Genomic DNA, 16582 nt, shown 5'->3' on the forward strand with positions numbered 1-16582 from the left:
AGTTCACCACGGCAACATGGGGACTTGGAACTCTTCTTTGACAGGTGCTGAACATGAGCCTTATTGAAAGTGGAGTTCCCAGCAGTGGTCTGCAGAAGGAGCTTCAGGCCTTTCTCCTACAACTGGGCCACACCCGGGAATGCTTTACCCTAATCCCCTCATGCACCTTATTTAGCCGTTGGTCTGCTCACCTACCCGCTCCAGCCCATCCTGATGGCTCTGACCTCATTGCCCAGGGTGGAGGGACATTTCTCCTCAACCTGTATTACTAAGTTTAAAATTCACATACAATCTTAGTACCAAACAAAAATAACTCAGGAATTTCAAAATGCACCTAAAATGTAGTTGAGGTCAACTAAGTTACTATTTAAGGTTGTAAGAATGCTTCACTTTGTTTCAGTTTGAGTATGGTTTTTAAAAAAAGGACCACTTTTAACACCCCCACACCCCCTTGGGGCTGTCACCTTCTGAAATGGTGGAGCCTGTGTTCAGCCAAACCAACCGGTTTGGAAAAAAAAAAAGTTTCCAGGGATTTCTAAATACAAAAGGGTCATTTAGGCATCAGGATTATCTGGCACAATCTGTCTCATCTTTCTCTTCAGGTTTCCTAGCACAGCTAAACCTGCAGGGGGACGGAGAGCTTTCTGGCCCGCTCCATAATTCTTGTCTGACCCATATTTTATGCTACTTCAGGCAGAAATCTGCTGAGAAGCTCACAAAAAATATTCGAAAGGCTCTTTAGGGACACTGGCCCCCCCCGCTGGAGGAGACTCCAGATGCACACCCAGCCTCTGCGACTCGCTTGCCCCAGGCTCACGCAGCACAGGGGTCATTCCCTTGGTCTGGCAGCTGGATTCGCAGCCTTCACAGGAAAGGATCATGTTGGGAGGGCAAGTCTACATCGCATTCTGACATCGTTTCTAGCAACTTCTAATCAGTTCTGAGAGCTTAAGTGATAAATACCAAGTATGTGGATGACGTTGTTTTCACCGAAATGAGAGGCTGTGATTTCAAAGGAGCCGATGCACTTAAGCGGCCAAGGTTTAGGCCTGGGAATGAGGGTCAGGTTGCCAATTCTAGAACTTTCTGCGTGTTCTATCCATCATCCCAGCCCTCTGATAGTTCACTCAGAAACCAGGGGTAAGAATATCCGCCATGAATACCTCATCTACCCGGTGGGAGAGAATGAGAAGATGGGTGACAAAGCAGTCGGTGCGATGGGAAGAACTGTCCAGATGAAGGGCATCACCATCAGAATGCAGATGGGACTGTATGAATTCCACTGCGAGGTTGAAATGGAAGGCTTTTATCTAAACACTTAAAATTAAGGAACTTGAAAAAAAGATTTAAAACAAGGAACTTGTTGGCTCTTTGTATGTTTACATCTTGTACCAATTTTTCTAAGCTTTAAAAGCTTTTTCAAGCTTTTTTATGCACCATTTTATATAATTTTAATCCTATAGCATGTTGACTATTAATTGTTCTGCAAAATGCATGGTTGAATTATATTCTTGGTATATTTATAGTAGCAGGACAATAATTATATTACAGAAAATGGCATTTTATCATCAGTACAAAATTAAACAAGAAAGCAGCCTATGTTATCTTGATTATTTCAATACAGAATGGCTTCAGATAGTCACAGTACCTTCTAATGGGTGAGAATATCCATTACAGCATTGTGCAAAGAAAGGGAATTAAAAATATTTTGCTACAAATTTTAAGAACCGCATCAAGAAAAAAAAATCATTCAAAATATAGTATCGTAATCCTGAAGTCATGATGATTTAAAATAGAGTGAAATAGGGAAGCATTTCACTCCTGTGACACTTATAGCTATGGAATATTTGAAGTAAGAAAAATGAGTAACACCGAGAAACCAACTGAATTTATTCAAATGGAAGAAAAGGTGAGAGGCGGGATTTTAAGTACCTTTGGGAAGTACTAGTGAGCTAATCAGAAAAGGCAAACTGCAGAGGGGACAGTGACCTGGCTAATTCCTAAAACATCACCATGCTTTCTGACACATAGGTCTTCCACTGCCCGTGAATCTCTGATTGGTTGGGACAAGACTGTATTAAAAATGGTCGGTTTGGGGGAATAAAGGGAAATACAATAGAAAAAAATATATGACTTGATTGTAATTGGGGGACACGTAGAGAATCATTAAATCAAGTATTTTAGGGTGGGAAGAGACTCGAGGGGGCACAGCTCTCCTATTTGCTTAAACCCTTTATTTTAGAAATATTTTTGGATCAAATTTGGAGATAACTCTGTAATCACCCTCGTTTGATTCCTGTGACTGGCAGTGGCCCTCTTTCTTGGGGAAAGCCCCAGAACGTTGGGGTCTAGTTAGGGAGGGATACAAACTTGCTTTCCATTCTGAACACAGCTATGGAATCAAGTTTGGATGCACCTCCACAACCAGGGCTCAGAGGATCCCACCGGTCTAGCCAGGAACCTGAGAAGATTGTGGAGCAGATCAGATGTGGCAGCAAGACATGGTGGACCGATGGCCCAGAATAGCCCAACACCATTATTTACTCCTGTGGTTATGGATGCTTGGTGCTTTTATTTGGTAGTTATTTTCCATCTAGCTAATGATGTTTCAACACAAAACTTTGTTCTGCCCCCAAAATGTTCTATCGTTAGAGGTCTCACTAGCAATGGAATGGGAACTATCAATACTCTATTGCAAGGAATCAAATGAGAAAGCAAAAACTGACACACTCATTTTAAGCTGCATCATATAACAATGGCTCAGAACCCAGTGGTTTATGAATGAAATAAAGATACTTTATTTATTACACAGGCACTTGGATATTCACATGCCCAACACATCTGATACACTTAACAACTATGGAAACAGGAGTGGAAAATGTCTGTTTGTAGGATCAAGAGAGAACTTTCACCATGTAAAGGTGAATTAGTGCATTAACAATTTTTCCCTTACTTTCCTCTAAAGAATTTCCAAAATCCACTGATTTTTTTTTTTTAAAGTTACACTTGAAATAATATGCAACAAAAACTGATCTACATTCCAACCGGTATGCTAACTCGAATTTTGAGCAGTTTAAACTTTTATCACAATGCAACATATTTATAGTCATGCTTGAACAGATTAGGTTAGTAGCATGCATTCCATTCTGCAAATATGAATATTGTTAATCTATTTCCCAACAGAAGTCAAAAGATGCCCGGTGCATAGAAAAATACAAATCACTGTAGTCAATATATTATGGGACTGATCTGGGGACTTACACAGTGATGATGAAGTCCTGAAATGCCATGCCCACAAAAGCACATTAAGAAGTGGATAAACATATTTTATCAGACAATCTCTAAAAATGAAAAGATGAGGGCTTTAAACTGGGGGGACGTTCTTGCTGTGTGCTTTGAATAGCGCCTTTCTGCTCACCTCCTTCTGGCTTGACTGGTCCATCAGACATCACCTTCCTGAGGGCTAGCTGGCTTTGGTCTTGGTTGCCATTGGCTGGTGGAGGCAGATTATCAGACTGAGTTCTTTGAATGGGGAGGACGCCTGCTATGCTGTGTCTGTGCTGCTTCCTGGCATGATTAGCCTGACCGCTCTTATGTGCTGCTGTGGCGGTGTGGGTGAAATGGAAACCCAGAGTATGTATCCTCAGATGGAACCAGCTTACATGTTAGTCATGCAAACAGAAGTGATCTTTCGCTCTTTTTAAAGAACTTGTGTTCCCGAATGCCAAGATGACACCACATGCACAGCACTGAAGGGGTTAAAACTGGCTGTTTCTTTGGAAAGAAGACTTTGGGAGATGGGGGAACCATCAATGTCTCTCTGTTGGCCGGCTAATGCCTCCTGGGAGTCCAAGCGCACCTCCCTTTGCAAAATCTCTGTGCTCCTTACGTTTTGATATACGGGTCGACTAAATTGTCAGAAAGCAAATGAAAGTACCGCGACTCGGATGGGTGGATTGTTGGGCTTCACCGGATACCCTGACTGCGTGAGGATCCAGAGGGGAAAATGCCCATAAACTCTCCGGTATCCCGTACAAGGCGAGGCCCAACGGCGCGGACCGCGCTGTGCTCCTTAAGGGGGTCACACGCCTCGTCACCTAGGTCTACACATATGATCGATATTCTGTTTTTGTTTTCTTTTTGAAAATGTAAGACATGATTTTTGTCACGGTTTCCCCTCAAGTCTAGGAAGTCCCCGCAGGGAGGGCTGCGGCGTGTGACCGTGGCTGGCGCCCTGGGGGCCGAGGCCTGCGGGACGCCCTCCTCTTCGCCCCCCGCCTCGGGGCGCCCCCGGCTCGCGGCGGCTTCTAGAGCCTGCGTGCCTGCCCTTGGGGGGCTGTGCCCCTGGGGGGCTGCCTGCGTGTGTGCCCTTGGGGGGCTGTGCCCTTGGGGGCTGTGCCCTTGGGGGTCTGCCTGTGTGTGTGCCCTTGGGGGCTGTGCCGTTGGGGGGCTGCCTGCGTGTGTCCCTTGGGTGGCTGTGCCCTTGGGTGGCTGTGCCCTTGGGGGCTGTGCCGTTGGGGGGCTCCTGCGAGTGTGCCCTTGGGGGGCTGTGCCCTTGGGGGCTGTGCCCTTGGGGGTCTGCCTGTGTGTGTGCCCTTGGGGGCTGTGCCGTTGGGGGGCTGCCTGCGTGTGTCCCTTGGGTGGCTGTGCCCTTGGGTGGCTGTGCCCTTGGGGGCTGTGCCGTTGGGGGGCTCCTGCGAGTGTGCCCTTGGGGGGCTGTGCCCTTGGGGGCTGTGCCCTTGGGGGTCTGCCTGTGTGTGTGCCCTTGGGGGCTGTGCCGTTGGGGGGCTGTGCCGTTGGGGGGCTGCCTGTGTGCGTGCCCTTGGGGGGCTGCCTGCGAGTGTGCCCTTGGGGGGCTGTGCCCTTGGGGGGCTACCTGCGTGTGTGCCCCTGGGGGGCTGCCTGCGTGTGTCCCTTGGGGCCTTGCCCTTGGGGGGCCTCCAGGGAAGCCGGCGTCCGTCTGGCTTACGGTCGCGGGCTCTGCGGGGTGTTCGCGGGCAGGGGAGGCGCAGGGGACCCCGCGCGGCTGCGCTCGTGGCGGCCACGGCCCGGGCCGCGGGGGGGGCGGGTGCAGACGGGGAAACAGCCAGTTTTAGTGCAGTGCGCGCCAGCAGACAGACAGACAGACGGACGGGCGGGCGGGCGGGCAGGCGGGGCGAGCGGCGGCCGCCCGGGGCAGGGGCCGGGGCCGGGGCCGGGGCCGGGGGCCGGGGCCGAGGCCGGAGCGGGGCGGGGCGGGGGGCGGGGGCCAAGCGCGGGGAGCGGGCGGGCGGGGCGGGGCGGGGCGGGGCGGGCCGGGCGGGCGGCGCAAGCGGCCATGCGGGGTTTATCGGCGGCTTTTACTTGGTTGCAGGCGGAGCTGCTGCAAGGCGGCCTCGGCGGCGGCGATGGCTGCGCCCGCGTCGTCCAGGTGGCTCTGCGCGACGCTGCTGCGGCTCTGGCTGCGCGACGGCCCGTGCGAGCGCAGGTGGCCCTCGGACGACGACTTGGAGCTGCCGGGGCTGCTGTGCGACTTCTCGATGGTGGGCACCTGCATGTCTGGTCACAAGGCGGGCGGGGTTAGCGCCTCGGCCGCGGCCGGACGCGGGGCGCCTTCCCGGGAGCCGAGGCCCGACGGCGGCGGGGTCGAGGCGGCCGGGCTCCGGGCGGGCTCCGGGAGGGCACCCGGCCCTGCGAGCCTCCGGGCGGCCCGAACCAAGGCAGGGGCGCCGCGGGGGGGGGGCGGGGGCGCCGCGGGGGGGGCGGGGGCTCCACGCGGAGGGAGGCAGGGGCGCCGCGGGGGGCGGGGGCGCCGCGGGGAGGGGGCGGGGGGGCGGGGGCGCCGGTGGGGTGGCAGGGGCGTCACGGGGAGGGGGCAGGGGCGCCGCGGGGGGGGAGGCAGGGGCGCCGGTGGGGGGGGACGGGGCGCCGCGGGGGGGCCGCAGGGGCTCCACGGGTGGGAGGGCGGGGGCGCCGCGGGGGTCGGGACAGGGGCGTGGGGGGGCGGGGGCGCCGCGGGGGTCGGGGGCGCCGGTGGGGTGGCAGGGGCGCCACGGGGGGGGAGACAGGGGCTCCACGAAGAGGCGGCAGGGGCACGGGGTGGAGGGGGCTCCGGGCGGTGGGCCGCGGCGGGCAGGGTGGAGGCGGACGGCCTGCGGACGGCGGGCAGGCACCCGGCCCTGTGAGCCTCCGGGCGGCCCGAAGGAAGGCAGGGGCGCAGGGGGGAGGCAGGGGCGCGCTGGGGCCCGCAGTGAGGTGTCGGGGTGCAGAGAAGCTCGGCCCAGGCCGTTCACTAGCCCCGCGCCGCGGACCCGGCGAGGGGTCCGAGGCAGCAAGGCGGGGCGCAGCGGGCCTGGCGAGGGGACCCCGAGGCGCGGCTCTGGGCCAGGGGCGCCCCTCCCCGGGGCCCGCGCCTGCCACCCCCCTTCTCGCGGGCGCAGCCCCTGGGCCTGGTGCATTCCTGGGAGGAGGAGACCCGGGCGCGGCGCTCGGGCACACTGACAACACTAGCCGAGACTTAGAATACATAGGTCGGTATGTCTACGCGGCACAGGACACGGTTATGTGGTCCAGGCAGAACTCGGTTCATGATGAAGATTCAAGTTGTGGGGAATTGGCAAAGAACCTCTCCAGGGAAAAGCTCGCTCAGAGGGGGTGCTGTGCGTGCTGCCAAATCCAACGGACAACGTTTTTTTCAGATGTGATGATGGTAGTTTATAGAAAAGTTACAGAATTAGCTTGAGGCCAAAGGTTTAAGTAAATGTCAACGTACCAATTATTTTGATGACATGGGTTAAATGTTCTTGATATAAATAAAACGCAGGGTGCAAAATTATATGTGTGCATACATTACATATATAATATATGAGTTAGAATATACCTATGAAAAAAACGGGTTTAAACGATGAGAAGAAATATGCATAAATGGTAATGGTAAGTATGGTCAATGGACTGTCGAGGACTTTTATTTTTCTTCGTGAAATCATATTATCATGGATTTCGGGAGCTGGAAATAACCCAACAGCTCGTACAGCCCAACCTCCTCGTTCCTTGTGCTGGTTGAAAACCAGAGTCAGGCGACGATCACAAAGTCATACACGTCCTACACCTAATTATGCGCTGATCTGAGACTAACGCTCATTTTTCCTGATTCCATGTCCATTACTGTTTGCAGGATATTATATTACATACTTCCCAGTAGAATCCAACATTTTAAAGTATATTAAATATACAGGCATTCATATTCAGGAAGTTACTGGGTGAACAAATAGAATAAAAGCTTTTTCTACTTGAAATATCTCCTACCCTTGGATGGGTCAGGGAAGATACCATGGCTTCTGCTTTTGATGACAGATGGCTTCGGAGACTGTTGGCTGCTCTGACTAGAATGAGACTTGCCATGATCGATGCTTTCAGTCTGTTCTTTGAGAGAATACCATCTAGGGGTGTTATCCAGATGAGATGTGCTAGATAAATCAATCAATACCTGAAAAAAAAATGTAGTAAGTCAATGAAATTGATATAATTCATTCATTTTTTCTGTGATCTGAAATTTACTCAAGGAAGTAAGTCAAAAGATATGGTATGACTCTGAGGATGACAAGGCTGTCTTCCTCATTTTTCTTTACCCATGACATTGAGAACAATGTCTTGTGCATAGTAGATGCTTGATAAACATTTGATTAGGGGCACCTGGATGGTGCAGTCGGTTGGGTGTCACACGCTTGGTTTTGGCTCAGGTCATCATCTCAGGGTTGTGAGATTGAGCCCCACACTGGGCTCTGCTCTGCTCTCCCACTGCACCTCCCCGCTGTGCACTCTCTCTCTCTCTCTGAAATAATGTTTTTTTAAATGAACATTTGAGGGGATCCCTGAGTGGCTCAGCGGTTTAGCGCCTGCCTTCAGCCCAGGGCGTGATCCTGGAGTCCCAGGACTCAGGATCCAGTCCCATGTCGGGCTCCCTGCATGGAGCCTGCTTCTCCCTCTGCCTGCGTTTCTGCCTGTCTCTGTGTGTCTCTCATGAATAAATAAAGTCTTTTAAAAAATAAATGAATTGATTAAACTGAACTGTATAAAATCTTTGACTATTAATTAAATTATTTGGAGATGATGGGAAAATGTAGAGTCACAACTCCATTCCTTTATGAATGAAAGCTATCTCTTGTTAAATGAACACATTTCAGTGCTACCCTTGGATATCTTTTGCTTTTAACATTGAATATCATTTTTAAAGATCGATTTTTAGATATGAGATGGATAAGATAAAAAGAATGGGTAATTTGCAATTACTAACTTATTCCCTGTATTTAAAACCTACTTCAGTTCATATTTGAAATAAGGATATGACTAACCATTTATGATGAGAAAAAAGTACTGTGTTATGGTTTAATTGGCACCATTTTTTTTCTTAGAGTTCATGAGTAATAGTGCATTTTACAATTGCTGGCGTTTTAGATCTGATGAGATATAAAAAAATGAGAACCAACATAATGGATATATGCTTTAGGTTCATGTGAACAATACATTATAAGGACTACAATAAATCAGTTTACTGAAATGGGACGTTAGATATAATACTGCGTCCTAGAACTATCCAAAGATGGAGATTAGTCTCAGTGGCTGTACCAGCATGGAGCCTGCAAGTGAAGGTCAAATGGTCTAGTTTTGATGGGAAAGAAAAGTGCAGAGTCTTGGAACCAGACAAGGTCTCATGGCACCTAGACCACACAACTGTTTGCTGTTGTTTCTGGGAAGGGACGTCATATCGTCTGGGTGATTTTTTTTTTTTTTTGGAGATGCTCTATTTTTTAACATTAATTCATAACTTATGCTTTAAGTAAAGATTACTAAGTAAAATATATTTTGTTGAAATATGATAGATATAAAAAAACACAGGATCTTATCACTCTGCCAGATTTCATGATTAGGTTAGATTCCCATGTGACCTAACATAAAATTGTTTTTTTATTGCTTTCTCCTACTTCTAGTTTTGCCTTGTAAAATATTTTGAGAGATTTTTCATGGGACACTTAGAAGAAATAAGATGTAGAATGTCACATCAAGTCACTGATACATGCAGTTGAAGAATAGCAATTAAATATCCGAAAATGTGTTTTAAAAATCTAGCTCATTTCATAATAATTTATCTCAAATTTGGATTCACAGCATGATTATATACCTCCTATCAAAAGAATTTATAATTCATCTACAAATTAATTATAAAGTACATCAAATGGTAGACTGAAAACCATTTCTCAAATTATTATTCATCCATTCAAGGAATAAATCAGGAAATATGTCCTATCTACCAAACAAAACTTTACCCAAAATGATTATTTTATAAACTTGAGAAATATGCTTGGAACAAGCTCTGATTGCTGGTTCATAGTGAAAGCAAATAAGGAAAAGGAAATCAGATGCTCACCTCACCAAGAAAGTCATTGGAAGAAAATCTATCATAATCCCAGACCGTCACCTCCAGTGTTTTCTTCTTGAGCTACAGTTTAAATCAAAATGTCATTAACCCATAGATCATCATACATTTGCATCACACTCTATTATAGACTCATTGACTTTCACTTCCTTGAATTCTTTCTATTTGTGTCAGAAGGCTTCAAATTTCATCTGAAAATGTGGGCTTATATTGAATATTATATAAAATATGAGTGATTTTATGGTCGAACCTAGTGTTTGTTCGTAAGTGACCTCAAACTTTTACTAATTTCTTCTTATTCTAAATCCCCTCCCTTGATTTTTATAAATAAAATGCAGAATCTATAAATGCTCTTCAAATACATGGAATTTGTAGGATGCAAAACTGTCTAGGTTATTTAGGTAAAATATTTAGTTTTTTGATTTTAGTAAATCACCAAAAAACCATAGCATTCTCTTATTTCTGCAGGTAATTTAACTTATTTTATTTTATTTTTTATTCTTCAAAATTTAACTTACTTTAAATTCAAGAACCCAGGTTACACTTTGCACCTAGCTTCAACTTCGTAATCAAATTATAAACTTTCCGAGGACTAATAAAAAATCTCTCTTTTAAAATCCTTTAGGCTAGTCATCTGTATGTCTTGGCCCATAGATTTAGCCCCATAATTCTGAGGTTCTTAAGAGGTCTTGATTTAGAGAAGAGATGAATTCCTAAAATGTTGCCTGGTGCAATAATACATTTATACACACTGAATATTTTCTGTGTATTATTTGTGAAAGTCAAAATATTGCCAGCTATTATTTTTGCAATATATACACATCAAATCATTATGGTGTATACCATAATCTTATACAATGTATTATGTCAATCATCTCAGTAAAACTTGAAAAAAAATGAAAGTGATTGGCCAAAATTTTAAAAAATACATAGGCAGTTGGAAAATACTTTTCCTCAAAATATGATAAATGTGGCCCAGCCTGTTGAAATATTTAAATTTTGCAATAATTGATGAAAAAGGTTACACTGGTCTTATTTCTATATTTTTTGGCTGCTTTGTTAAAATGCACACATTTTAACAGTGTAAACTCATGGTAACTTTGAACTGTATCCATTTTCTTTCACTGGCTACATTTATTATTTGTATTTTACTCATTTCTTTTTGTTTATGAGGCAAAACTGATAGACCACTATCTTGCAATGATTTTGTCATCGCTATTCTTAACATTAGTCTAAATCTGTCACATAGAAAATATCATTGCATACCTGTTCCATGGAGATACTTTTATAAATTACTGTTTGATTCCACTCGGGATTAAGACTTTTTTGAACATATTTAGTCCTCCTCTTGTACTCAGCACTGAATTAGGAGAAAAAAAAAAAAAAGAGTTATCTTGATTATTTACCTTAACTGATTTCTTCATAGTCAGCCAGAAGGGCATGCAGACATTTTAAGATGATATTTTGTTCTAAATCATTATGTAATCATCCCATCACCTTCCTGTCTAAAACCTTATCTTAAGTTGAATACAAAATGACAATTTAAAAATATGTTGGTTGCCTTTAGTTTTATTTGCCCAAAAGGTGGTTTTTAAAGAAAAGCTTTTAGGTGTTCTAACTATACCATAATTTTAGAGCCTTTCTCCTTCCTGAATGCAGGAGACAATTACATGAACTATATGGTAACATCAGTATCTTCTTGCCCCATAAATAATAACTTGGTATTTAGCTTTCCAATAGTTTTACTTCTAATCATATCTGCAAAGCCAAATAAATGCTCTTTCACTTTTTTCTTATACAAAATCATAGTAATAGTTTTGATGAGGAAAGGATGAGAAATGTTTGTTGCTATCGCTGAGATTCCATGAACACTTGTTACCTTATATTTAAAGCATATTTTGAGACTCTTAGTAAAATAGGATATTTAGTTATAAAGCAATTCAATATAATTTCTTGGTTTATGTCAATAGCCCAGATAAGCCATTATGAACCAGATCAAAATAGTTCCTCATTCATTATAACTTGGGGCATTTGAATTTTTCCTTGACTTTTCCATTCCATCTGAGCAACAGTTAGAAGTTTATAACCCAAACCTATTCTAATTAAAACAAACAGAACACCTATAGCTGACTCAACCAGCTGGTGGGTTTGGAATTATTGTTGTTTGCTATTATCAAAGTTACCCATACAGACAATGCCTTTATCCAATCCTCACTGCCTTTTCCCCAAATTTTCTGCCTAGCCTTATAGCTCAGGTCCTAGATGATACTTTAGTTCTGGTGGGCACCAGAGCCCTGAAAACCAACCTACTCATCTAGAGTCCTTTCATGTGCTTTGATTTTGCAAATTGTCTTTTCTACATGAATTGGATCCTGACCCTTGACTTGATGTTGTATTCCCAACTAAGGGCTGACTACTAACTCTTGCTAGTCCCCACTCTCAAGCACAGCCACATGCTGGAATGCATCCTATTGTTTCCCAGGCTCTAATTTACCCTATCCATTCTAGACATAGCTATTGAGAATCCAGTTCTAGCTCACCACTCATTTTTAAAATGTCTTTCTTCTCTCTTTTGCTTTATTCTTTCTTATCAGCCATATGCAGAAGGACAATAACTCCCAACAATGACTGCATATTGGGATCACCTAGGAATCTGAGTTCTAAGGCTTCGAAGTAGAGCAACAACTGCCACGCCTAGATCTCCCAGCCTTGCACCCCCAAGCATATCCTGATTTAATAGGATCTCCTATTAGGCGTGAGTATCAGAATTTTTTTTACTCTCTCGGGTAAATCTAATGTGTAGATTGTGAACCACTGAATTTAGGATTCCCCAAGACCTCACGTGTTAGCCATTGTGAATTGAATCCAGTTTAAGAAAAAGCATCAGTCTTCTCACTTCTAACCAACTCATTTGTATAAAAATAAGAGCAGGATTTAACCATTTTTGCATTCAAGATAAATTGCAAACAGTTTGGGAAAATGTATATGCAATGATTTAAAGAAACAGGAATTCTCATAGGCCACACACAGTATAAATTTGCACACAGTTTTTAGATAAAACTGGTGACGTTTATTTTTTATTTTTTTTTAAACTGGTGAAGTTTAAATCTATGTACACAAATACCCAGAAAATTCTACTTTGACTTATTTCACTTCTACCTTAGAGAAATTCTCCCACCTGTGCACAAGGAATGTGTTTAAAAACATTCACTAAAACATTGTTTCTAATAACATATTAATAAGAAATATATAAATGCATTATGATATATTCATTTAATGAAATAGTAAAATGTTAAAATGAATGAAATATATCTCTATATATCAAGATGGATATTATCTTAAAATCATGTGAAATAATATAGTAAGCTGTTTATGAATACATGTATATATATAATAAATGTATAAAAATCATTAAGAGTTTGGGAATTATAGGTAATAAATTCTAGTTAGTGGTTATCTCAGGTGGACAAGGGAATGGTTTCAGAGGACTTCAGAGGTATCTATAAAATATATTTTAATAAAAAAATCTGAAGCCTATAGAGCAAAATATTAAAATTTGATAGAACTAAAGGCAAGAACACAGGTATTTGTTAGTTATTTTCTATAATTTTCAGTAGTTTGAAATATTCTACAATATAATTCAAAATAACTTTGGTAATCTATGTTCTTTATATCTTATGTTTTTTATATACATATATATTTTTTTATGATGGCAAAGGAAGAATGGATGTGACCACTTTGAAGATAATAGCAAGCCTTGGTTACTACTTTAGAATTCATGCCTATTTCTCTAGGCAGGTATACTTAGAAGAAAAAAACTCAGAAGAAAAAAACTCATGAGTTTTAAAGCTTCTATTTGTTTTGGACTTTGTTACTAAGGTAATGAGATTGTGGGGAAACATAAGGACAAGAGTCATAATACAGTGGAATAATAAATTTTTTATCAATGAAGAAAAGTGAAATCTATAATTTTTTAAAAAGGTGGGAATTAGTGTTAAATGCAAACTCAAGTACTTTCACTGAAATTCTAGATATGTCAATATATATGAAAATAGTCTGTATTATTAAAATGTCTTCCAAAGATATCATCTTTTCTTAATTTGTGAATATAAATAATTGTTATAATTTTTCACCTGCATATTTTAGTCATTTTTTCACTTACACATTTAGCAAAAGTTCTTAATTTATGTATGAAAAACAATTTATAAAGTAAGCACATAAAAATAAAAAAGAGCTAACATTCATTAAATGTTTAGTTTTTCCTAGGCAGAGTTCTAAATGCTTCTTACGTGTTTACTCATTTAATCCTCATGGCAATTCTGTGAGACAGGACAGAAAAAAATGAAGCTCAGCAGAATTAAGGTATGCTGGAAAGGCTGCATACTTATTAACTGGCAGGACCATGATTCAAATAGAGGGAAACGGAATGGTTGTTCGTAAACATATGCTACATGAACTCAACTGATTAGTCTCACAAAATATGAATAATTCATCAATTTCTTAATTTCAGGCTTTATTAGCTGAAGTACCTAGTTTGTCTTCTTTACCATATAATCCAAAGTTCTTCACTTCAATTAAATATATGTATTTCTTATATAGGTAAATTATATACAATATGTGTGTATATATACACATATAAAAAAATCAGGCCAGTTTTAGAGTTATTTAGGGAAATTCTGAATAGTATATCCTAAAAGATGTTGTGGACTGAGGAATAATTGCAATAAATATTTATTCCTGCCCAGTCACACTCAGAAATAACCAAAATTGGGGGGATTTTATGTTTTTAGTGAGTTTTATTCTTCAATTCTCTCCAGACTCAAGGTGTCCATTGCCTTTAGGATTAAAGTAGATACATACAGTTGGCCTCTACTATTTCTGGTGGGGCTATAAAAATGATAATTAAATCCTTTGCAGCTTTTTTGTACTTGAATTTTATAACACAGAGATGGTCGCACAAAGCCATTCCTTCAATAACATTTGTTTTATAACTACATTTAGTGACTGTCTTGAGCATGACCCCATTGGGCTGTGCTGCCACTTGACACAATTGAAAACTGTTTGCACTTCCACAGCCACATCAAAATCTGGATTTACAAGTTGAAGCTGGCTAGGGAAGCAATGGGATTCTTAAATGTGAGCATAAATTAAGTTGAGAAAAAAAGTAGAGCTTATTTTCCTTTCCCTTCTTTGGAAAACACACTGTATCCTCTCATGGGAAGATGGAAATAATGATATTATATTAGGACAATTAGGCTGTATCTAAAAATCAGGAAGTTTTTTAATAAAGGGAAATAAAAAGTCAATCAAGATGGGGCATGATGCTAATAAAAAAATTAACCTTCGTCTTCTCGAAGTTTGACTAACTTCTTTTATCTTTCATTTTTTAAATTATTGACCCCTTGCTTTCTCATGAGTAGATATGCTTTTAAGGCAGACAGGAAAAAAAAAAAAAAACAAGCCTTGAAATTCAATTATTCTCCCCTACACTGGCAAAAAACATAGTTCTTTATGTTTCTCTTTTAATTTAAAAAAAAAGAAAGAATATGATGGCTTCTTTCTATTTTGCTTTCATAGAATTATCTAAAATATAATTTTATTTAATCTTTTGTTTTATTTGGTTGTCCTTTATTGGAAATTACACACACACACACACACACACAAATTTATTTTTAATTACTCCTCTAAGGATTTTCCCTTAATTTAGAAAGAAATCCGATCATATGCCATTTTATAAACCCTACTGTTCCGTGCAGTAGTGTTTTGGCCACATCACATCTGTGCTCCCTGAAGTCAGAGCCTATGGCTGTTTATCAGTTCTACCCTCAGCATCTTAGAATGTCTGGAGCAGTTTGTGCTAAAGAAATGTTTGTTGGATGGATCATTAAAAAATGCTTTTGGTTTCTTTCCCCTTAAAATCTTTTGAAATGAAAAAAGTTTTGTCCTTTGAATTGTAGATGCATGCAACACCTGCTTTATATAGGTCCTGGAGAAAATAGTCTAATATGCTAACAGGAGGTTTAGAGAAAGTCCAGGCAGGAACTGAACTTCCAGGTATCATGACAGCTAAAATCAGCTTCAATCATAGCAAAATTTCATTAATGGGAAAAAGTCTGCACTTTGTCAAACAGAGTAATGAGAGAAAACCAGAATGAGATCCTTCAGATACGCTCATTTTCACTTCTTAGTTATCCAGGGACAAATACTCTTTCCCTGTTTCACTTCATCTCGGTGCTGACAGTTAGACTTTCAGAGTTTATGAGTATATTGATCCGAGGGTGGGGAAAAGGAAATGAGAGGATATGAGAAAGTTGGACCAGTGAAATTCTTATCAGTTAACAGGATTTTTTTTCAATTTTAAGAATGACAAATTATTATATTTTATTATTGAAGAAACAAAGTTGTTTGGTTTCCTATAGATTGTTGATAAATAATTCTGTGTAATCCAATAGCCCAAGTACCTGTATTTCTTTTTTGTAGGAATAACTGACCACTAGTGACTTGATGTAGCCAATCATAAAATAAGAATAATCCATTAACTTTCATAACTGCAGGCTTTATAAGCTGAAGTGTATATAGGTTATTTCCCTATAATCTACCCTATAGTCTAAAGTTCTTCACCTCTGTGTGTGTGTGTGTGTGTGTATATACACACACACACATATATATGTATATAAAATGTATAAATTTGTATTATACCCACATATCACAACAAATTTAGGCCAGTTTTAGAGTTGCTTCGGGAAATTCAAAGTGGTATACCCTAAGAGAGTGTATTTGTACATAATACAATAATATCAAGTGCCGTTTACTGAGAGCTTATTATGTGCCAGATATTATGCTTTTCACTTTTGGTGTACTACTCTATGTGTTTTAAAAAAAAATCCTGGGAGGGGGGTTATTATTATTCCTATTTAGCAGAAGAAGAAATCATTTTAGAGAAACCTCACAACTTCTAAGAGGCAGGGCTGAAATTCAAACCCAAGTACTTTAGGACTTTATTCACTGGCCTCATCAGCCAAAATTATAATGTTAGTACCTTGTCATTACTATTTTTTCTTGCACTGACAATTCTCAAAGAGATGGTAGAAGTGACTTCTAGATGAAACACAGGATAAGAGAGTGACTTCTAGGTCTTCAAAATTGTAACCAACGCATCCCAGACTATTT

The 16582-nt window shown here is 41.9% G+C and overlaps 1 protein-coding gene across 4 annotated transcripts in view; it reads right to left on the reverse strand.

Annotated features, from left to right (window-relative positions):
- Window positions 1–16582, reverse strand: part of PCLO (piccolo presynaptic cytomatrix protein) — a 390134-nt gene that overhangs the window by 61411 nt on the left and 312141 nt on the right. For all 4 annotated transcript variants that reach the window (XM_049096822.1, XM_049096821.1, XM_049096819.1 and 1 more), the window contains 5 exons: window positions 10679–10772; window positions 9404–9475; window positions 7285–7465; window positions 5344–5538; window positions 3419–3601 (listed from right to left, as the gene is read on the reverse strand). In XM_049096822.1, the coding sequence (XP_048952779.1) occupies window positions 3419–3601; window positions 5344–5538; window positions 7285–7465; window positions 9404–9475; window positions 10679–10772 (725 nt within the window). The remainder of the gene's footprint in view (window positions 1–3418; window positions 3602–5343; window positions 5539–7284; window positions 7466–9403; window positions 9476–10678; window positions 10773–16582) is intronic.

Source organism: Canis lupus, chromosome 18, assembly GCF_003254725.2.
Source record: "Canis lupus dingo isolate Sandy chromosome 18, ASM325472v2, whole genome shotgun sequence".
In the NCBI taxonomy this organism is placed as follows: Eukaryota; Metazoa; Chordata; class Mammalia; order Carnivora; family Canidae; genus Canis; species Canis lupus.